General features: G+C 33.9%; 1 protein-coding gene across 1 annotated transcript in view; it reads right to left on the bottom strand.

The window, feature by feature from the left end:
• Window positions 1–2,446: 2,446 nt before the first annotated feature.
• LOC100379064 (poly [ADP-ribose] polymerase tankyrase-like) overlaps window positions 2,447–24,979 on the bottom strand; it is a 93,962-nt gene continuing 71,429 nt past the window's right edge. The window contains exons 28-49 of the mRNA XM_085495486.1: window positions 24,679–24,755; window positions 23,889–24,156; window positions 23,317–23,484; window positions 23,069–23,186; window positions 21,673–21,790; window positions 21,007–21,274; window positions 19,762–19,933; window positions 19,132–19,242; window positions 17,526–17,791; window positions 15,824–16,095; window positions 15,344–15,449; window positions 14,952–15,121; window positions 14,430–14,577; window positions 12,773–12,894; window positions 12,227–12,305; window positions 11,854–12,031; window positions 11,507–11,620; window positions 8,622–8,812; window positions 8,007–8,102; window positions 7,178–7,307; window positions 4,993–5,133; window positions 2,447–4,467 (exon numbers count right to left, since the gene is read on the bottom strand). Of these exons, the coding sequence (XP_085351612.1) occupies window positions 4,994–5,133; window positions 7,178–7,307; window positions 8,007–8,102; window positions 8,622–8,812; window positions 11,507–11,620; window positions 11,854–12,031; window positions 12,227–12,305; window positions 12,773–12,894; window positions 14,430–14,577; window positions 14,952–15,121; window positions 15,344–15,449; window positions 15,824–16,095; window positions 17,526–17,791; window positions 19,132–19,242; window positions 19,762–19,933; window positions 21,007–21,274; window positions 21,673–21,790; window positions 23,069–23,186; window positions 23,317–23,484; window positions 23,889–24,156; window positions 24,679–24,755 (3,312 nt within the window). The 3' untranslated portion in view covers window positions 2,447–4,467; window position 4,993. The remainder of the gene's footprint in view (window positions 4,468–4,992; window positions 5,134–7,177; window positions 7,308–8,006; window positions 8,103–8,621; window positions 8,813–11,506; window positions 11,621–11,853; window positions 12,032–12,226; window positions 12,306–12,772; window positions 12,895–14,429; window positions 14,578–14,951; window positions 15,122–15,343; window positions 15,450–15,823; window positions 16,096–17,525; window positions 17,792–19,131; window positions 19,243–19,761; window positions 19,934–21,006; window positions 21,275–21,672; window positions 21,791–23,068; window positions 23,187–23,316; window positions 23,485–23,888; window positions 24,157–24,678; window positions 24,756–24,979) is intronic.

The raw sequence follows: 24,979 nt of genomic DNA, 5'->3' as shown, positions 1-24,979 counted from the left end.
TGAAAAATATGCATAGTATCAATGCAATGGGACTTGTTTTCAACAAAAGTTCAAAAATATCATTTTTCACCATTAATGATTGTGGTTTTTAACAAGAAAATATCACTTTTTACCAAAAATGACAAAAATTAGAAAATTGAAGAAATCATCATGAAATGAACAAATCTGAGAGTGGTCCACATGTAGTACCTATGTAGTATGTAATATCAAAGCAATTGGACCTGCGGTTTTTAACAAGAAGTCGAAAATATCACTTTTTACCAAAAATGACAAAAATATTCACCAAAATTAGAGAATTAAAGATATCATTACAAGGACTTGCGGTTTTTAACGAGAAGTCAAAAATATCACTTTTTACCAAAAACAACAAAAATATTCACAAAAATTAGAGAATTGAAGATATGATCATGAAATGAACAAATCTGAGAGAGTTCTACCCAAGGTACATATACACCAAGTATCAAAGCATTCAGGCTTGTAGTTTTCAAGAAGAAGTCGAAAAAGTAAAACATTGACTCGGACGACGGACACAGGACGACGACGGACAATCACTCATATGATAAGCTCCGCTCGACAAAGTCAACAGCATAGCTAAAAACTGACTTAAGTGACTAATTTACATGCTGAGTTACTGTGTGCATAGTACTTTCCAGAAGTACGGTATAATCTGTACTTTGATATCGTTGCAATATTGTCTATGTGTACTGTATTTTGGCAATTAACGTTGGCCAGAGGCTGACTGATTTTGTATACGACAGTTAGTTTTGAAAACGACATGTCCTATTGATTATAAAATAAAATCTGCAGTTTGATTTTCATAACTGGTCTTTGTAATAGAAGAAAGAATACAAAACTGATATGCATATTCTAATTCAAACACCTTTTGCAGTGCTATCAATCAGCAGATACAATGTATTATCAGGCCTGCTACTTGAAGTATGTCTTGTAAGTCATATGATGTTGGGTAATGGACTAAATTTTATTCAACTTATTTGACATCACAGAATTATATTTGGTTATTTTTTAAACTTGTATGCAAAGTCTAATTTCAGTCTGACATTTTTAATAAAGCCTTCTGGATCAACGATGTGTGTTGATACTGTTTGTGGAAGCTGAATTAAAAACAAGTGTTCACATTATTCAAGTGTGGTGGAATGCTATTGCCAAATATATTTGAATAATAAAAAAAAATCAGAACCAGCACTGCTTTTGTAAGTCTGTCTTTAGCTTACCGGTATTATGATAATTTCCAACTTTGACTCTAGGTGGCGCTATTTGCAAAAATACATTACTGGTACTACCGTAGTATTTGGTCTCTGCTAAATGAAAATAGGTTCTGCTAGTTTTATGAAACAAGAGCAACAGTTACTAAGTGTCCAACATATCAATATTATGAAGAAACCTCAAAGTATGCACGATATATAGCAGAAGTATCAAGTGACACATAGCAGAGGCTCATGCGACAGCGTATTGTCTGAAAGCATACTTTGAGGTATCCTCGTAATAATCTTATTATTATACATCTTTTCCTTCCAAGGATACATCATGGGAATGCTGAAATCCAAAATGTTGAGAATCAGCAAATTTCTTTGTGTGGAGTCCGGTCAAACCCTGGTGAGGCAGCCATGTTTGTTTTTATTATTAGAGGACGCTTACATACGTAATAATTCCATATCTGGAATTTGCATTTCCTAATATGGTAGGATGAAAATACCCTGTAAAATAACGCAAAATTACGGAACACTGTAACTTATGGCGTTACGGTGACAGATGTATAATAATAATCTGTATTAAAGAATAATTTCAATTTGCCAATGACCTTTAATGACCTTAATATTTTCCTGCTTAATTGTGATACAATTTTGTGCATAATTTATTTGTTGTATTCATCATTAACAATCAAATTAGATTGTTTCATTGCAGGCTTTTATATACACTAAATGCCCAAGGATTCTAGTATTTGAAATTATATAAAGTCTCTTTTATAATAGATCATGTGACAGTTTTGATATTGGGTAAATCTTCCAGCAAAAGGCAGTAGTAACAATACACGGTTATAGACGTATTAGAATCTCAGATAACAATAGAACCAAATTCTCTAAATTCCAAAACAGAAAAAGGGGCATAGTGCCAGATCAAAATTTGAACAGGCTTTTGCAGAACACACTGTTTTTTAAAATTACAACTCTCAAACTGTGAAATTTAGATAAAGAACCCCATCTACAGAGTCTTCTGCAACCTCAACACTTTATCTCAATTAGGACTCCATATCACATGCATATCAACAAATCTGAATAAAATAAACTTACAACCAGTGGGTATTACCTGTCTCACCCCATCCCTTCCAATCTCCAATTAATACTAAAATAAATATACATTGTACTGGTAGTAAATATTTTCAGCAACCTAAACTGTTTTTGGAACAAAGACACTGAAACATACAGGATTCAAAATATCATATCATTTTATTACATCTCTGTAGGAATTAGAAATCACAATGCAATACCCAAATGACACCTAAACATCCACGTACAATACTCATCTGTTTAAATAAAATACTAAAAAAAGAAGTCTAAAAAGAAGTGTTTTATATGATTTACCATTGAATAGTGTTTAAATAAGTGTATGCCATTGTCAGTTGAACACATGCTGAATTTTAATTGGTCAATTACTGATCTGTGACCTTAATGAGATTCTATTCACACCACCCAATGAGTAACTAGCAAAATGTCAGGTGACCACAGTCAGCACTGTGATTGGCCAATATTTGATGAGTCATACCATCTGACAATGCACATAGTGTGCCACATATAGTGCATTATTTTAAACACGTACAAATAGAACCTAAAAATACGGCGAAGTGGCACCACAATTTGAAGTTTATAAACATCTAAAAAAAATTAAACAATTCTGACTTAGTTTAAAAATACCTTAACAATTCTCACACTTCACCACCACAATTTGGTATAGGCCTACTAGTTTCTATGGAATGGGTTATACCATTTACAGACATACAGGGGTGGAAGCCTGTATACAAATAAAAGTACAAAAGAAATCATGGGAGCTTAACTACTTTTTACATTTCACAGTTGTCACCAAAAATACTTGTGATTAAGTTTTATAGTAATAACTGTCTATTTCATTACTGTATTTGTTCTATTAGTTATGTAAATGACAGAGATGAGTCTATAGTCATATTAAAGTCATAATATGCCAGTACACAACAAATGCAACTGTTGGTTTTCAATTGGAGAAGCACATCTGATAGAGCAAACACAGTAATCCTAAATCTCTTGGAACATATGAAGACACAGAGTCTCTAAGCACAGTAATAGAATGCCTATTTTAAACATTTAAAAAGACTAGACCTGGCGACATTAAAAAATATAGGTATGATATTTTGCTAAAACTCATAAATAAATCTAATGCCAATTATCAAAAAAATTGTCCTTTTATAAGTGATTTTTAAAAAATGACGTCATTCAAATGAAATGAAACAAAAAAATGTGAAAAAAGTCATTTTTCATACATGCTGTTAAGTTTTTTTACCCACTTATTCTTTTATATATGCTCAAGACGATACAAATTGGAAAAAAAAACTAGCAAAGGCAGTATGTGAGCACAACAAATATTTTAGAGGAATGTTACTATTTCCAAGAATTTAGAGAGAAAAACTGTTCCATTATGACAGCTTTAAACATACAAAATGTAACACAAATTATTTACTCCAGACATACAAGGATGTTTTTATGAGCTAAACACTTTGCATGAATGAGAACTGTGTTGCAAACTAGATATGAAAATACTATATAAACATAGGCATTTTATAAATAAGTATTGCCTAGTAGCAGTACCTAAGACAACTGATATCACATTCATCTTTCACATAAATGTACTACTGACAAGTAAACGTTACAACTTTGTAAAATTAACTACAGAGCCAATAGACTTTAAAAGAATACATATTAACCAATAAGTTACCTTACATTCTTGTAAGAGTGTTGGTTAACCAATAAGCAGTTGTCTTACATTCCTCACATATTAGTCAGACTATTTTATAACAACCAGTGTGATTGGTGTATACTGACTTGACAATTTTTGAAGCCAAGATAATCCAAAGAAGAAAAGTATTATATATGGTTAAAAATATTTATTGATAGATTTTAGTAAATTTTTCGCTCCCATTGTTAAATTCAGGTATCGACTCAAAGATCATCTATAACCTTCCCAGCATTCAAACCTCAAGGTAACAATCTGCATTTAAAAAAATTCAAACATGAACAGAGTTTGCTCATGTAAAAAAAATTACATTTACAAATGTAAGAATTCAATATCACGGTACAATACAAAAAAAAATAATCCACTGTGGCTGTTTTGGGATCACGAACTTGTAAACCAATACGACTTTTGGTCATAGTTGATGCACTTCTCTGTCCCCTTAGTTTACCATCAGCCTCAGTCTATTAACTGAAAAATAAATTCAACAAGTTTAAGAGTTGGTAAATGAATTATTATTGTGGCTTCAATAGTCAGATATATAATAACTGATTGAACAGACTTGAAAATGATCATATTTGACACATTTGTTTCTCAATGCTGATAAATTTTAGTTTATAGAATAAAGAAAATTGTAAATCGGACACACAAACTATACATGTGTCATTCCATTGGTGTGAAAAAACAGAGAAATTTATTATGCACTTTACAAGCAATCTTACTTATACTATTGGACTCCTGAAAGCGCTATGCATTCCAGTGGGACCTAAATTTCTATAATGATTTAATTTAATTAATTAAAACAATTTAGGGAGGTATTGGGAACACCAATATTGTAATTGTAAGTTTTATAAAAAAAGAAATATTTGCCTTCGGTATTATGTTATGAAAAATAATACAGAAGGTTTTCATACACAGAGCACACAAACAAGTACACATATAAATACAGAAGCCAGTATTTTAAAACTCAATACAATCTTGAAATGTTCATCTTACCTTAACTGTCAAACATGACAAGGTATCGGAGACACACTTGGTCTTCATTGTATACAATATATTCATTGAAGGTTAAGTTAAAGCATTCATCTTTCTGAGGATGTTTATTCATAACCTTCTCACCCTGGGGTATGATTACTCCTACAATAAACACATGTCAACGGTTACAATTCTAGAATACCATGTTTTTCATGTGATGTCTATAAGTTCATCTTTTAAAAAATAAACCCCATATATTGTATTTGCTTGATTAGTAGAATGCACTCGTCAATTACAGAGGTGTTCTATGGTCAAAACAAGTCATATTTTAATGATTCATCATACAACAATAATTTTCTATTGGAGATGCACTTCAAATAGAGCAAATACTGTAACTTTTTAATTTCATATTGTAATATTGTAGGAAATAAAAAATTATGTCCATCTGATACAAAATTCATTGAAAATGACACAGTCCCCGTTAAGTTCTCGTTGTGCTCGTCATATTAAAGCGGAGGGGTTGTCGAGAGCGTGTCCTTGAAACTTGAGTTCCAAGTGGCGTATACAACAGATTGTTTATTTACATCAAAACACGTGTTTCGTGTCATAGTAATATGGCCAAAGAAAAAACAGCCGTTATTCAGCCATCTTTGATCTGATTATGAAACACACTGATATGTATGATGTGCCAAATACGAATGAAAATGGTACATAAATTGTGGAAATATAGTAGTAAGGCCAAAAAGTCAGATGGCTGTCAATCGGCCATCCTTGACCAGATTTTGAAACAAATTGTCATGGACATGCATCCTAACATGTATAAAGTACATTTATGTGCCAAATTTGAATGAAAACTGACAGAGCACGTCCGAGATACCGCATAAAAAAACAAAAACAAGATGCCTGCCAGTCGACCATCTTTGATCCTATTGCGAAATAAATTGTCATGGACATGTATCCTAACATGTATAATCTATGTACCAAGTTTGAATGACAACTGACAAAGCATGTCCAAAATGCAACATTTTCAAAAAACAAGATGGCTGCCAGTCGGCCATTTTGAATCGAATCGCTAAACCACTGCATGTGCATATGTCCCACATAAGGTACTAGGCACATGCAAAGAATGAATGGAATCGGTCCACAGGATTCTGAAATATGACGTTGGATAGACTGACGCACGGACACATGGACGGTCGGACGGACAGACTCAGGAACTCACACATGGTCGGGGACATGTATCCTAACATGTATGATCTATGTACTAAATTTGAATGAAAACTGACAAAGCATGTCCAAAATACGACATTTTCAAAAAACAAGATGGCTACCAGTCGGCCATCTTTGATCCAATTGTGAAATAAATCATCATGGACATGTATCCTAACATGTATAATCTATGTACCAAGTTTGAATGAAAACTGACAAAGCATGTCCAAAATACAACATTTTCAAAAAACAAGATGGCTGCCAGTCGGCCATTTTGAATCAAATCGCTAAACCACTGCATGTGCATATGTCCCACATAAAGTACTAGGCACATGCAAAGAATGAACGGAATCGGTCCAAGGGATTCTGAGATATGACTCCGGACGGACGCACGGACACACGGACGCACGAATTATAAGTCCCCGTTTTCGGACTTCGTCCGAACAGGGACTAATAAAATATTGCACCAACATTTTGACAGGAAGAGCACTGCCATGTGGGGACAACTAGGTAATGGCATGTATTGGAAAAGCTCTGCTCTAGTATATGAGATGATTCATTGTTTTTGATGTCTGAATCAAAGCTGTTGCACTGAACACTTTAAACAGATACAACTATAAAGACAATATTATTGAAGATAGACCATGAGAATTCAAACATAAAAATAGGAGTGACAAAATTACCACAATTTTTTGTGTCATATAATTATTGATTTTAATCTACTTTTTTTTTTTTTTCGCTATTAAGAAATATTGGAGTAAAACTGCCTGAAAGCTACAAAAATGAACTTTGTTGAAACAAGTAATTATCAGAATATGCTAATGACTGTAAACACCAAGGACATACAATTGTATCACTATATGTAACCAAGAAAAGAAGGTTTGACCTGTGTTTTAGCGACCACTGCAAACAACACAGCATAATATAAAACCGTAGTGTCAACATCAAAGCAATCTGATCAATCATTTCATATTGGTAGCCATGCAGAACAACATACCTGATGGAGTTAACAAGTTGTGTTTACTATCTGGTCCATATTCACCCAAACCTTTGGTACTATTTGATCCCTTGGCTGCAGACTCCATGTAACAACAGTCTGTATACTCTTTCACTTTACCAAGTGCAACCTACGAAATACAAAAAGAATTTAAAAGGCTATAGACCAACTGATATGTGATATCCTACAACCATGCATCTAAATACAATGAGTATGTGGAAGAACTGGTTAGTTTTAATCCCAGGTGTTTTTGCTCCCTTGTGTATTCCCAGTCCATTTATTACCAAATATGTGAAGTTTGGTAATAACTTGCCACAGCAACGGCAGACATAGAACAAAGTGATCCTCATCTTTAACTATGTTACATGTTACATACCTGGTTATTATTTACATGGTTACATACCTGGTTATTATCACATGGTTACATACCTGGTTATCATCACATGGTTACATACCTGGTTATTATCACATGGTTACAAACCTGGTTATTATCACATTGTTACATACCTGGTTATTCTTACATGGTTACATACCTGGTTATCATCACATGGTTACATACCTGGTTATTATCACATGGTTACAAACCTGGTTATTATCACATTGTTACATACCTGGTTATTCTTACATGGTTACATACCTGGTTATTATCACATGGTTACATACCTGGTTATTATCACATGGTTACATACCTGGTTATTATCACATGGTTACATACCTGGTTATTATCACATGGTTACATACCTGGTTATCATCACATGGTTACATACCTGGTTATTATCACATGGTTACATACTTGGTTATTATTACAGTTTTACGAGCTATAACTTACCTCTGTTAACAACATAAATTTGCTTGATAAACTCTTTGATCCATATGAATGACAGTAAGCTTCACTTTTCTGGAAAGTATCTGAGGTATAAATTCCCTAAAAAGTAAAAAATAGTTAGAAGAAAAACAAGATCATAGCACACCTATTACAGCCTTGCTTTCATAAAAAATATTCAGTCAAATGAAATTTCTCATGATCATGATTTGTAAAATTACCTATCAATATTAGGGTCTATGATTACTACCAAAGACTTGACAAATATAAAAATTGATATCAATGGAAAATAAATAAATTGTATTCGGGCCGATAAATATGACATATAGTAGATAATATTTGGTAATTGTCCAAAGTAACTATAAGCGATGGCTCTTCATCGGTAGCATAGAAGATAAAGATCAATTGCTCAAAAGTATATTGAATAGTTACTTTTAGTTACGATTACCAAATATTGTCTACTATATATTATACATATGGACATGCTAGCTGCAGTTTACATTACACAAGGGAATAATATCTATCTTTGAACCTCAATTGAAAGCTTAATGGATAAGATCATGCATGTAATAATTTATAATACATATCAAATAAAATATAAAATGAAGATACTAAATGTACCTTTCCAAACATATATCCGGTAACTGGAGCCTCAGCTGGTGCCACTAACAGCCCTTTCATGAGTATGCTAATAAGATTGGCAGGACTTGTACCATGCCAAAGTAACATGTGATTGTCAAGATCGCAGTTATTAAGTTTCTCTGCTTCACCTTGTCTTTGTAAAGTAAATATACCCTGTACTCTGACTCTGCCTGCAAAGGAATACAAGATGGAATTCGCACATGATGAGTGCAATGGAATCATAAACAAACATATCAAAGAAAGCTTAGAAAGAACTCCCGTGTGCTGAGAGAGTATTAGAGACGCAGTAAAAATTAATTCAAAATTACTTGTACTTGAGATATTGATGGAAAAGCTGAAAACGAATTATGCAAATCAGGAAATTAAAATGAACAGAGTGTAAAACTAATAAGGTCTGCGCAATGTAACAGACCATCTATGTACCAAGTTTAATTGAAATGTGATCAGAACCAAACAATTATGAATTATTATGCTAATTAGGGAACAGATATATGAACAGATTTTAACCTAAAACTGGTCATATTTGTACATTGTCCTAGAGCATCTATGTACAAAGTTTCATTGAAATGTGATGATTAGTACTTGAGATATCAGTGTGAAAGTTGAAAATTCATCAATTATGCAAATAAGGTGATTAATATGCACAATTATTTACCCAAAAACTAATCAGATCTCTGCATAGTCCTATGTAACAAGTTTTATTGAAATGTCTTGATTAGTACTTGAGACATACATACGAAAATTAACTAATTATGCAAATTAGGTTATTAATATGCACAAATATTCATCCTAAAACAATCAATCTCTGCAGAGTGCTTGAGTATCTATGTACCATGTTTCAATGAAATGTAATGCTTAGTACTTGAAAATTAATCTATTATGCAAATTAGGTAATTAATATGTACTAATATTACCCTAAAAACTACTAGGTCTGTGGAGTGTCCTATGACATCTAGGTACGAAGTTTCATTAAAATGTGATGATTAGTAGTTGAGATATCAGTGGAAAAGCAAAAAATTTACGAATCATTATGCAAATTAGGTAATTAATATGCACAGATTTTCACCCAAAACTAATCAAACACTGGCATTAGTTCAGAGCATCAATGAACCAAGTTTCATCAAAATCCAATGAGTGCTTTTTTAGATATCAGTGGAACAGGCACAGAACAGGTAAAAATTAGCTAAGTATCATGCAAATTAGGTAATCAGTATGCAAAGATTTTTACTAAAAACTAATCAAATCTGCGCATAAGTTCAGATCATATATGTACCAAGTTTCATCAAAATTCAATAAGTGGTTGTTTAGATATCAGTGGTTTAGATATCAGTGGAACAGTCATGGAACAGCTAAAAATGAGCTAATTATCATGCAAATTAGGTAATTAATATGCACAGATTTTTACTAAAAACCTAATCAAATCTGCGCATTGGTCCAGAGCATCTATGCACCAAGTTTCATCAAAAACCGATGCATGGTTCTTGAGATATCAGTGGAACAGACGGACACACACACACACACACACACACACACACACACACACACACACACACACACACACACACACCCAATGAATGTACAATGGATGTCTTCCTCTTTGGAAAATATGCGCCACATAAAACACCTGGTCTCAGCTACAATGTAGTGCAAGTCGAAAATATAAGCTTGTCAATGAACAAAAACAATAGTTCAGACATGAATCTTGTAAAATATTGTTGTCACTCACTAAATTATGACTATAATCAGAAAACAAGCAGCCTCTCGGCTGAGATAGCTCCGCTGTTAGCAATGCACATTTCAATTAAAGAACAGAAGATATCATTAGAAAATGAACAATATGCATAGTATCAATGCAATGGGACTTGCTGTTTTCAACAAGAATTCAAAAATATAATTTTTCACCATAAATGATTGTGGTTTTTAACAAGAAGAAAATATCACTTTTTACCAAAAATGACAAAAATATTCACCAAAATTAGAGAATTAAAGATATCATTACAAAATGAATAAATCTGGGAGAGGTCCACATGTAGTACCTATATATTTAATATCAAAGCAATTGGACTTGTGGTTTTTAGCAAGAAGTTGAAAATATCACTTTTTACCAAAAATGACAAAAATATTCATTAAAATTAGAGAACTAAAGATATCATTACAAAATGAACAAATCTGAGTGAGATCCACATGTAGTACCTATATATGTAATATCAAAGCAATTGGACTTTTTACCAAAAATGACAAAAATATTCACCAAAATTAGAGAACTAAAGATATCATTACAAAATGAACAAATCTGAGAGACATCCACATGTAGTAGCTATATATGTAATATCAAAGCAATTGGACTTGCGGTTTTTAACAAGAAGTCGAAAATATCACTTTTTACCAAAAATTACAAAAATATTCACCAAAATTAGAGAATTGAAAATATGATCATGAAATGAACAAATCTGAGAGAGGTCTACCCAAGGTACATATACACCAAGTATCAAAGCATTCAGGCTTGTAGTTTTCAAGAAGAAGTCGAAAAAGTAAAACATAGACATGGACGACGGACAATCACTCATATGATAAGCTCCGCTCGACAAAGTCGACAGCGGAGCTAAAGATGTGAAATAATGTAATTAGAAGAGTACTTCCGGTAGTAAAGGGTCACAATGACCTGCATTATATGTCTGTCAATATAATCACTGCACAGTATTCCTTATAATAGTCTAGCACCCTCATAGTTTTCTGTGGGAGAGGCGTTTTAAATGAACTCAGAAAGAGGCTCCTGGGAGAAGCCCTGTTTTTGTTGCATACTCAGACATAGGAAATAGCATTATAGTGTTCACATTGAAATGATTAGCTCACATAACACTCACCTGAACATGTATTCTGAATATATTTTAAAATATGTTGGGCCTCTAAACTGTGTTTATCAAGCACCTTCATTTGGCAGTCAGTACTTCTATATACATAATCTAAAGGATTTATTTCTGAAAGATAAAAATAACAGATTTGACAACTAGCACTTCAACCTCGTACAAATATTTGGCCAATGCTGTTTTTATTGTAGGATGATCATCAGAGATAGCAATGTTAAAGGGCTGTGGTTGTGTTTGAATTTCATGTAAATAAACAATGTATTTTACATGTGTTGTATACGTCGCTATGAGTCCCATATCGAACTGAACATTGCACAACAACCATCGCCCTTCAATTTTATTACCTTTTGCTTTCAGCTGTGCACCAAGCAATACCCGGCTTGCAACTTCAAGGTCAAGTAAATTATTAATTTTATTGACTTCTGCTTTTAATGCATCTGGTTCATTTAATGGTGTTAACTCTTCGTAGACGTAATTGGCCGAGGGTACCAGCTGAAAATATTCACTACTCAGATCAGCCACCTGGAAGGATAAGACATGAGTCATGTCAGTCATACTGCATCAAATGAAATGTAATCACACAGGGAGTAACTTTATACAAGTAATACAAAGAAAGCAATTATAATAACTTGTGAAAACTTTTCACTGAATCAATTGTGTTTCTGTGATTAATATGGTTGATTATAAAAGAAATAAGTCATTATAAGCAAAACTTACTTTTTCCATAGTTTCTTGGTATTGATGTAGATCAGGAAAACCTTCATCTTGTTGCTTTTCAACTTCATCAACTAATGGCCTAAAATGCCATAATGAATAATTAATTAATCCATCCACTGACCTCACCATCCAATGACTGATTGTGATTGAATACTGTGAAATACTATTTTATGTGGATTTTATTTTCACTGTTTTTTGACGTGTTGAATGGAAAATACAGGAAAAAAAGTATATTTGCTGGATTTTATTTTCACTGAATCATTCCTTCAGGGAAAATAGCGTAAATTAAATTCCAAGCGAGGACTAAGTTCTTGCTTTCAGCTTGTGCGGGCTGAGTACAGAGTTGTCCCACAGTGTGCCCCTCTTTTTGCCAAAATAAATTACGTTTTATCATTTACATTGTTGTGTGGTGTCATAAAAGTAATTTACAGTAATAATTATTTTCTCCACTGACCTCTCCATCCAATATCATAATGATTGTTTCCCCACCAACCTCTAAACCCAATATCACCAATGTATGTGATTTCTGACAATTCAGTTTCTTACCTTATTCGATTTAAAATTTCTCTAGCTTGTTCCAGCACATCTCTGGGAATCCTTCCAAATGGCATATATGAGGTGTTCACATTAGTATTCCTCAATGCTGCTTTTAACATACTAAAACTGGTCTGTAAAAGTCACATTAATATTATAAATTTAAATTAACTTCATACATTCATTGCTCATTGAAAATAATATGCAAATTTGCTAATTAACATACACAGATTTTATTCAGCCAACAACAAATCAAAGTTTTATTGACAGACTGTGTGAACTCAAAGACTGTATTTTGAGCCTTCACACACATGACATTGTGATAGACCAATGGACAGACTGTATTTTGAGCCTTCACACACATGACATTGTGATAGACCAATGGACAGACTGTGTAAACTCAAAGACTGTATTTTGAGCCTTCACACACATGACATTGTGATAGACCAATGGACAGACTGTGTGAACTCAAAGACTGTATTTTGAGCCTTCACACACATGACATTGTGATAGACCAATGGACAGACTGTGTGAACTCAAAGACTGTATTTTGAGCCTTCACACACATGACATTGTGATAGACCAATGGACAGACTGTGTGAACTCAAAGACTGCGTTTTGAGCCTTCACACACATGACATTGTGATAGACCAATGGACAGACTGTGTGAACTCAAAGACTGTATTTTGAGCCTTCACACACATGACATTGTGATAGACCAATGGACAGACTGTGTGAACTCAAAGACTGTATTTTGAGCCTTCACACACATGACATTGTGATAGACCAATGGACAGACTGTGTGAACTCAAAGACTGTATTTTGAGCCTTCACACACATGACATTGTGATAGACCAATGGACAGACTGTGTGAACTCAAAGACTGTATTTTGAGCCTTCACACACATGACATTGTGATAGACCAATTGACAGACTGTGTGAACTCAAAGACTGTATTTTGAGCCTTCACACACATGACATTGTGATAGACCAATGGACAGACTGTGTGAACTCAAAGACTGTATTTTGAGCCTTCACACACATGACATTGTGATAGACCAATGGACAGACTGTGTGAACTCAAAGACTGTATTTTGAGCCTTCACACACATGACATTGTGATAGACCAATTGACAGACTGTGTGAACTCAAAGACTGTATTTTGAGCCTTCACACACATGACATTGTGATAGACCAATGGACAGACTGTGTGAACTCAAAGACTGTATTTTGAGCCTTCACACACATGACATTGTGATAGACCAATTGACAGACTGTGTGAACTCAAAGACTGTATTTTGAGCCTTCACACACATGACATTGTGATAGACCAATTGACAGACTGTGTGAACTCAAAGACTGTATTTTGAGCCTTCACACACATGACATTGTGATAGACCAATGGACAGACTGTGTGAACTCAAAGACTGTATTTTGAGCCTTCACACACATGACATTGTGATAGACCAATGGACAGACTGTGTGAACTCAAAGACTGTATTTTGAGCCTTCACACACATGACATTGTGATAGACCAATGGACAGACTGTGTGAACTCAAAGACTGTATTTTGAGCCTTCACACACATGACATTGTGATAGACCAATTGACAGACTGTGTGAACTCAAAGACTGTATTTTGAGCCTTCACACACATGACATTGACTTACCAATTGTTCATATACATCTTTCACATCGTCTGGAAGTTTAGAAGGAATGTCCGATTTTAAATTAATATCCAACTCTGTTAATGTCTTCTTTTGAATTCTCCTCCTCTCAGACTTCACTAAAGAGTACTTCTTCGGTTTCTTCTCAAAACTATGAAAAGCAAAAAACAACATGAAATTAACAAGCTTTTAACTTAATGTCTCTTGAATTAGTAATTGGGCCATACTAAATAAAAGATTTGTTTGAAATTTAAAATTCATGCGTAATAGCATGAAAACAACATGAAATTAACAAGCTTTTAACTTAATGTCTCTTGAATTAGTAATTGGGCCATACTAAATAAAAGATTTGTTTGAAATTTAAAATTCATGCGTAATAGCTGTCAAAATATGTGGCCTGTATTTTAGAGAAGTTTCTTATATTTTTGTTTACATGATTGGACACGGCAAACACACAGTGAAAGGTTGATATTATTCATACTAAGCTAGAAAAACAGAATTATCTTTTCCAATGACCAGCTTTACCTTGAGACTTGAGACCAGAGATTTCCAGTCTTGGATTTGAAAATTTTACAAAATTCTCTAATCCCGTCTTCTGTTTTTTGAAAAGGAGTTCGTTGAAAGTTGCCTTCGTCACCTATGCGACCCCACCGTGTGAAGAGCACATATATTTCTTTGCCTTTCTGATGTATTAACTACAAAACACAAAAAATATGTTTTGTGAAATGTGACTTTATATCATCACTTACCAAAAGTATAGAAAGTCTGCATTGTAAGAAACAGACATTGTCAACTCAATACATAGCTTTATTTCTTTCTGTTCTTGACAATGACACACCATGACAACATGTCTGTTTCAACAGAATATCTGTTTTCAATCACAGTTTAGTTACATTGGTGCACAATGTTCAACTAACCTGCATTTTATAAAAGTTGTTCATTCCCCATTTACCATAGTTAACATCTACTTTGGTAAGTAGTACATCATAAGGTATACCCTGAGACTTGTCTACTAACACCTCACTGAAATAAAAATAATAATATTAGTTTCACCACCGACTCACCAACCTCATGTTCGACTAGTACATGTATGTTGTGCGTACTTTATCTTCATACGTGATTTTGAAATGGACAGCACAGATGTTACATGTCAGTGTTACAGAGCATCTACTTTGTCCCTTTATATTATTTTTTTACATGCTACATCCCCACTAACTTGACGTCATTTGATAGCAAGATTCTGTCTCGTAGGCAGAATGTAATCATTTTTGTTTCCCTCTGCTAAATAGATATATGAAGACAAGATTTGACCATGCAATCTCCCAGATGCTTGGTGGACATCCAAACCTTCAAACCACACACATCAATTTCATTCCCTTATTATGTAAATAACCTACCCATTGTTCTGAAGTTCTGATAACTTGTCAATTTCAGCCATTGGAACTTTCTTTGTTGTTGGTTTTTTCACAGTCTCTTCTGCATTATCATTCTTATCGCCGCTTTCATCAGTTTTTTCTTCTTTCTCTTTGGTCTCTTCCACTTCCATCTCAGTGGTTTCCGCTTCAGTGTATTCTTTAATCATCTGTTGGGCATCTTCACGAAAATCTGGCATCTCCGTATCCCATTTGATGCCATCATTGCAGCTCTCTACCACTACCGATGGTTTGACCTGTCAAATAATAACACAGAATACCATGATTAGAAAAGCACATCACAACTAATGCTATATAACACAGTATAAACATTGCCAACAAATTTACAGTAATTCAAAATTTTTAATCATCAACATTATTATGGACATTATTTTTATGCATTTTTCTATAATTTTTTTGTTAATTTTTAACAAACTTCCATTAGCTACATGCCCCGAACTGCATTTTGGAAAACAAATCAAAAATTACATACCGGTAGATTTATTTTGTGGAATGTGACAAAGTTAGTTGATGTTTAAAGTGTTTAACAGAATACTGTAAATGTATTAATTATTAACTGGGTTTCACAAATAAAATTCGCTCAATTTAATTCACATAAAAATATATAAAAAAAAAACTCATTGTTTTATTGCTGGAAAATTTGTTAACTTAATACCAAGTGAATATGATAAAAAAATTAAAATAGTGAGATTAAATATCAGTGAAAATAAATGGTTTTACAGTAGGTGGGTGATAGGTAGAATCAGGTTTCATCACAGTACAGAAAAACCTACAAGTTCTAGGAAGAACTTTCTATTAACGGTGCTGTTAGCAATGCATATTACAATTAAAGAACAGAAGATATCATTAGAAAATGAACAATATGTATAGTATCAAAGCAATTGGACTTGCGGTTTTTAACAAGAAGTTGAAAATATCACTTTTACAAACAAGCAGCCTGTCGGCTGAGATAGCTCCGCTGTTAGCAATGCACATTTCAATTAAAGAAGTGAAGACATCATTAGAAAATGAACAATATGAATAGTATCAAAGCAATCAGACTTACAGTTTTTAACAAGAAGTCGAAAATATCACTTTTTACCAAAAATTACAAAAATATTCACCAAAATAAATTAATTAGAGAATTGAAGATATCATCACGAAATGAACAAATCTAAAAGAGGTCCACATGTAGTACCTATATATGCAATATCAAAGCAATCGCACTTGCGATTTTTAACAAGAAGTCGAAAATATTGCTTTTTACCGAAAATGACAAAAATATTCACCAAAATTAGATAATTAAAGATATCATCACGAAATGAATAAATCTGAGAGAGGTGCACATGTGGTACCTATATATGTAATATCAAAGTAATCGGACTTGAGGTTTTTTACAAGAAGTCGAAAATATCACTTTTTACCAAAAATGACAAAAATATTCACCAAAAATAGCGAATTTGAGATTTTGACATGCGATGAACAAATCTGAGAAAGAACCATCCAAGGTACTTGCATATCAAATTTGAAAACATTCTGACTTGCAGTTTTGAAGAAGAAGTTGAAATTGTAAAGTTGACGCAGACGACGCATGCCAACGGTCAATCAGTAATATGAACAGCCCCGCTGTGTCGACTTTGTCGACAGTGGAGCTAAAAAATTCTCATATAAATTTTATATCACTTACCAAAACATCCGATTTTAATAGTTTCTGTATCATCGTGGCCATCTTCACAGAATGACTATTTAAGGCATAATCCAGTGGACTCTTGCCTTTATCATCATTCACATTTAATGCAGCTCCAACATCAAATAATAATTGTAAAATATCGGTATTTTCATAAGTACCAAAGTCACATGTTTTCATTATATGGTGCATAACAGTCCGTCCCTGATTGTCCACTGCTGCCAAGTCCACACTGCTCTTCTTTTCAAATTTTTCTTTCTTCTCATCTGATGAAGTAAAAATACAAGTATTACTTATCTGAATATTATACTTGATAATCATAGAGCAAGCCAATGCTTTTGGTATAAAGTCCAGGTCATTTGGTTAGTTTTGGTCAGCACACCAAGCAACATGATTGGTTCCCTGCCTCAAGTGTCATATCACACCAAGCAACATGATTGGTTCCCTGTCTCAAGTCTCATATCACATCAAGCAACATGATTGGTTCCCTGCATTAAGGCTCATATCACACCAAGCAACATGATTGGTTCCCTGTCTCAAGTCTCATATCACACCAAGCAACATGATTGGTTCCCTGCATTAAGTCTCATATCAAACCAAGCAACATGATTGGTTCCCTGCATTAAGTCTCATATCAAACCAAGCAACATGATTGGTTCCCTGCATTAGGTCTTATATCACACCAAGCAACATGATTGGTTCCCTGCATTAAGTCTCATATCAAACCAAGCAACATGATTGGTTCCCTGCATTAGGTCTTATATCAAACCAAGCAACATGATTGGTTTCCTGCATTAAGTCTCATATCACACCAAGCAACATGATTGGTTCCCTGCATTAAGTCTCATATCAAACCAAGCAACATGATTGGTTCCCTGCATTAAGTCTTATATCACACCAAGCAACATGATTGGTTCCCTGCATTAAGTCTTATATCACACCAAGCAACATGATTGGTTCCCTGCATTAAGTCTTATATCACACCAAGCAACATGATTGGTTTCCTGCATTAAGTCTTATATCACACCAAGCAACATGATTGGTTTCCTGCATTAAGTCTTATATCACACCAAGCAACATGATTGGTTCCCTGCATTAAGTCTCGTATCAAACCAAGCAACATGATTGGTTTCCTGCATTAAGTCTTATATAACACCAAGCAACATGATTGGTTCCCTGCATTAAGTCTTATATCACACCAAGCAACATGATTGGTTCCCTGCATTAAGTCTCATATCAAACCAAGCAACATGATTGGTTCCCTGCATTAAGTCTTATATCACACCAAGCAACATGATTGGTTTCCTGCATTAAGTCACATATCACACCAAGCAACATGATTGGTTTCCTGCATTAAGTCTCATATCACACCAAGCAACATGATTGGTTTCCTGCATTAAGTCTCATATCAAACCAAGCAACATGATTGGTTCCCTGCATTAAGTCTCATATCAAACCAAGCAACATGATTGGTTTCCTGCATTAAGTCTTATATCACACCAAGCAACATGATTGGTGTTTTGCACATAAGAGTCAATATTCTGTGACTACAATTCATTGTTACACATATTTACAATACTAGATCAGATCAGAGAATATAAGTTACCTTTGTCTTTCTCTTCTTCTTCCTCCTCTTCCTCCATTGATTCTTCATGTTCCTCATCCTCATCTTCATCTTCATTGTCAGAGTCTTCATTACTGTTATCATCACTAACACCTGAAATAAGACATTTTTATTATTATCAAACATTTTACCATATATGATTGGCTTTGCATTACACTGAGCAGTAAATCATTCAATCAAGGAATAAAACATGAATAAAACATGATGTTCGTTCCACAGATTAGCATCTAAATGCTATCTACCGGTAATTGTTATTCCATCCATGTGACTGGTCATAGAGCAAATACAGTATTGAACTTTGAGCCCAATGACAATGTTATATGCCGTTTGGATTATTAAACTACTTAGTTATTGTTATCTACTCATTACAGAGAGAATAACTGCTATGACATAGTCGCATGATGACAAAACACTCAAAAACAAATAAAATGCATATATTGAAATTACCCCCCAAAAAATGTTTGCAATGTTTTGTATGAAATTTATTATTGCTGATTTTTTATGAGTTAAATGTAAAATACTTGAAAATAGGTATCGGTATATGTGCTGGATTTTATTTTAACTGCCACAGCAAAAATAAATTCTGAGTGAAAATAACCTATTTTACATTACTTTTATATAATCCAAATGACACTGGTGGAACAGCTCCATGTGTTCCCCTTAGTCTGTTTGAATGTAAGGGTCTCCGTCCAAATACACCATATCTGAATCCTTGCGTCGTCGCTGCCACCACTTTCATCTCATAGTCAGTATCTAACAGCAATTTTACATTTTCTATATCACCCTGAGAAAACACATAATTGTTATAATAGTACCCAGTAAGATTATTGTTTTATTACAAGTAACTTCAACATTTAACTACTTATTACTGATGCAATGAATATTACTTTATAGGGCTTGAAAATTTTGTGAATTAAACATTTATAAATCTTTTATTTATTTCAAAGGATATTTGAAAACAACTTAAACCAATCACCAATACCTTAGAGGATCAATACAGTCAAATATTGAAAAATATCATTTTTTTATCTCTTTTATATTATATATTCAAAATATCAACTCAATCAGAGTAGCCATTTTCAAGAAGAATTTTTTACTCAAAATGCCAAAAAAGAGAATTGAAATTATCATCATAAAACAAAAGAACAAATTTGGGGAGAATCAAGTATGATATTTATTAAAGCCATAGGTCTTACAGTTTTAAAGACAAATTGAAAAAGAAAAGTTGACACCAGACATTTGGTAATAAGAGTAGATTGGCTTGACTTTATTTTCTGTCTTATCATTAAAATCTGACTTATTTTAGCTACATGTATTGAAAGTAGAAACCCTGTCACTTATATTATCACATACATACCTAGAGCAATACTGTACGGGTAAATGCCCTGTCAAAATGGTTTCCATGGAGATGACTAAGATGTATAAAGAGCCCCATACAATGATATCTAATTTTATTGTTTTACATTTTAATTCCTTGAAAAACAAGTTTGTAGAATCTCATTGACATTGACACAAAATTTTCATGACTTGTCCGTTTCGCCACGCCCTCTATAGTTGTCACCATGTTTTTGACGTGATAAGTATGCTAATGAGTAGCATTAATTGTGCCAACCAATGAAAACCAGCTTCTAGTCTGACCTGGCCTGATGCATAAAATGTTTTGCGCAAGTACACGCCAGTATTTTTGGAAGTGTTCCACCCTGGGGTTTAGTAACACCACTACATATCATGAATAAGTAATAACAATGAATACAGAACACACCAGTTGTGGTAATTTTGCATTGAAACAAGATTTAGAGAAAACAAAATTCTAAAATTGCCAGAATGGTATTGCAACTTTTAAAATACACTCCATACCTGTTTTGCTGCATGCATAAGTGGTGACATTTTATTCTTATCACAGTAATTCACGTCTGCACCATTTTGAAGTAAGAATTTGATGGCTTGGAAGTTCTTCCTATGAATAGCTACTATTAGGGGTGTTAATTCTTGTTGTCCTGCAGCCGATGATACAAACCATTCCTCAGCGTCATAACCTGTGATGTTCTGATCTTGAAATATTTTGTATTCTATCTTGGGGAATACTCCTGCACAGTTCAAGGTGGCCCCATTTTCTATCAATAGCCTGCAGTAAAGCAAAAACACAATGTCAATGTTTCTTCTTTTCAATCATAGTGTCAGATTTTGTAAATGAAAAGAGCATAATAATTTTTTTTTTGTTTCTATAATATTTCTGGAAATGAAATTTAATTTTAAAGCCAACAGACAAAATTTGAGTCAATTTTTTACTCAAAAAACAGGGCTATTTTAGTCCAAATCTTCAGAAGGAAGGAGCAGATTATAAACAGGACTATTTTGTGAATTTGTGATGAAATGAGGGAACTGGTGGTGAAAAGGTTAAAATAAAATGATTACTCATGACAAACCACAAGCATCAATCAAAGATGTTCAAGGAAACAAGTTCAAAGGAAAGTACAAGTCCAACAAAAGATACAAGCATGATTATTGGTTAATATTACATACTTTATCATATCTTTGGTCTGTTCATCAAACACACTGTCCCAAAGTAATGATATTATTGGTAATCTACCCTTGTTATCTGCTATCGTTACACACTCTTTCACTTGACTTGCACATTTCTCTGCAACAAAATGAACACAAGATAATGCATTGAGACCTCAGTTAATCATGCCGTTAAAAATATAAAATCCAATTTACAGGCCCTGCCACATTGCTTGTAGATATACAAATCTATATATTCAGATTATATAATACAGTCAAACCTCGTTAGTGCGAATATCAAGGCCCCAGGTGAATATTTTCGTTATAACCGGTGTTCGTAATAACCGATCACCACTAGAGGGCGCTTTACAGAAACAAACTAATTACCATAAGTCAGGGTAAACAAAACTATGGCGCCATTTTAAACACTAGACCAAGCATTAAAAACACACAAATAGTATTGAAATAAACGTTGTCATGTTTATTAAAATAATATTAAAATGGAAAATACAAATGTTGAATTCGGAATGCTTCATTCTCTGTCCTAAATCTTCGGCCTTTGCCTGGAGGATAGGACCGCTGATTGGGACATTCATAGAATGGGCACTGGTAAACCATTTCAGCAATGCCTGCTCAACGTCGTCGACTGCTGAAAACCGCATTCGCTTCCGGCACGGCTCAATTTTGTTGTGTTCGAACATCTTCAAAACATCAGTTTTTTTCTTTAAAATCGTTGACAGTGTACTGGGTTTAACATCAAATTTTCGACAGACATCGCCGTGACGAATGCCCGACTCAATCGCTTTGATCATTTGGACTTTACAGTCCAACGACAAGGCACGCCGTTTGACACGAGTTGACATTTTGAAGTCAGGACGGAAACTGGCATCTTACTCGTAGTCGCCGTAATTTATCTAAAATTTACAGCGTCCATGCTTCACACTTTTTTATTGTGAATCTTAAAATTAAAAACTCGAGCAGCAAAGGCGTCGAAAGTGACTAGACACTGGAAGTCACGTACACAAAAGATTTTCACGCCCAGTGAATGGCTACATTGTTTTTATTTTACGCTGCACAGCTCAAGCCCACTGCCAACAGCGGAAGCGTAAGACCGTGTATTTGGCGGTTCGTTTTAGGATTTCGCAGCTGTTTGAGCGAATGAAATGTTCGCTATAGGTGTTACAGACCATTGTTTTTCAGAGAAAATCCTTTCGTACTAAGCGGGTTTTCGTAATAAACGAGTTCGTTCTAAGCGTTGTCAATTACCATAGGGATAATGGATTTTCAAACGGGACTTCGGTGTTCGTTCGTTGTAACCGGTATTTCGTTGTAACCGAGTTCGTATTAACGAGTTTTGACTGTATATCATATAATTAATATAATTTTAATACCATATTCATACACCATCACAACTTACCAAGAAACAGTTTCAATAATTTATTATTCTGCATAACTGCCAGATAATGTATAGGAGTACAACCATAGACATCTCGGACTGTCAGTTTAAGACCATGTGTCAATAAGTCTGCCCCTATCTGTAGAAAGACAAGACATAGGAGAAAGAGATTGCAGGAACACCAAATGAAGATACGATATAACCATGTAACAACACAGTTAATGAACGCAATGGTTTAGAATAGACCTGTACAAAGAAAGGAATGTTACCTTCAGACACTGATCTTGAACATGTTCATCAGTATCTTGACTACCAGTTAGTGCCAATGTATGCAGAAGATTCCTAGCTTTCTTAATAATCACTTGTAGTCTACTGTGGTCTTTCTGTTTTCGTAACATGCTTGACACTAATTGATACGCATATGCTTCTAATGCACTCTGTAGTATATGGGAAAAAAACAGCCATATATAATTGCTGGTTTAACATTTTCAGCACCAAACTTTCTTGCCTAAATTTGTTTGCTTTTTTTTAATATTCTTCAATATTTCTAGAAATGAACCTTAATTTTGGAGCCAACAGACAAAATATGAGTACATTTTCAGTTTTACTAAAAAATTTTTTACTATTTTTGTCCCAATCTCCTAAAGGAAATTGCAGACTATAAAAGGACTATTTCGTGAATTTGAGATGAAAAGAGGGAACTGGTGGTGAAAAGGTTAACAAATCTTGTGTATAATAACAAAATATAGACCATGCAAGAATGAATGACAAGCAGCTGTTGTACAAGAAAGTAATTTAGAGACAACAAATTATATTTCTACTGGGTACATTTATTACTTACGTTAACAGCACTAGCATATTCATATCGTTTTAATTCCCACTGTTCCATGAGTAAAAACACGACACCTTGCCATCCATTTTCTACAACTTTGTGAAATAATGAGTATTCAAATGGTTTAGGAGGTGGTAAGATTGTGGGACAGTACTTCCAGATTGGCTTCACAGGCTTTCCTTCTTCATTTTCAAGGTCTTTTGTCGAGACTTTTTCAGGGGGATACACAATGTTGATATTCGTACACGCACCATTTTGAATTAGAAGAATTGCACAACTGAAATTAACAACAAATAAAACATGGCATTTCAAATATGAAGACATGCAAAGATGACATAGCCCTTGTCTGTTATTCCACATATACTTCAAAGATGACATAGCCCTTGTCTGTTATTCCACATATACTTCAAAGATGACATAGCCCTTGTCTGTTATTCCACATATACTTCAAAGATGACATAGCTTTTGTCTGTTATTCCACATATACTTCAAAGATGACATAGCCCTTGTCTGTTATTCCACATATACTTCAAAGATGACATAGCTTTTGTCTGTTATTCCACATATACTTCAAAGATGACATAGCCATTGTCTGTTATTCCACATATACTGCTAAGATGGCATAGCCCTTGTCTGTCATTTCACAGATATTCCAAAGATGAAATATCTCTTACCTGTCATTCCTCACACACACTCTAAAGATGACATAGCCCTTGTCTGTCATTCCACACACATTCTTAAGATGACATAGCCCTTGTCTGTTATTCCACATATATTCCAAAGATGACATAGCCCTTACCTGTCATGTCCTGCTTGTACAGCCAGACCTAATGGCGTATTACCATGGTTATCTTTTTGATCTAAGTCTATCCTCCACTGCAAACAAGAAACAAAAAAAATTATTGGCCCATTATTTGAAAACTATACTGAGTTAGTCTTTTTCTATATCATATACATATTAAATGTACAGTATTATTCTTACGCTAACAGATTAAATATGACAGCAATAGTATGAATGTTCTAAATTATTATATCTCAACAAGGTTGATGGATTGTTATTTGTTTACCATACTGGTGAATATCAGACAGGGGCAGGTATT

Source organism: Saccoglossus kowalevskii, chromosome 2 (assembly GCF_978046115.1).
Source record: "Saccoglossus kowalevskii chromosome 2, keSacKowa6.1, whole genome shotgun sequence".
NCBI lineage: Eukaryota > Metazoa > Hemichordata > Enteropneusta > Harrimaniidae > Saccoglossus > Saccoglossus kowalevskii.
Note: the sequence above shows the minus strand (reverse complement) of the source record. Positions and strands in the feature narration are given on the sequence as shown.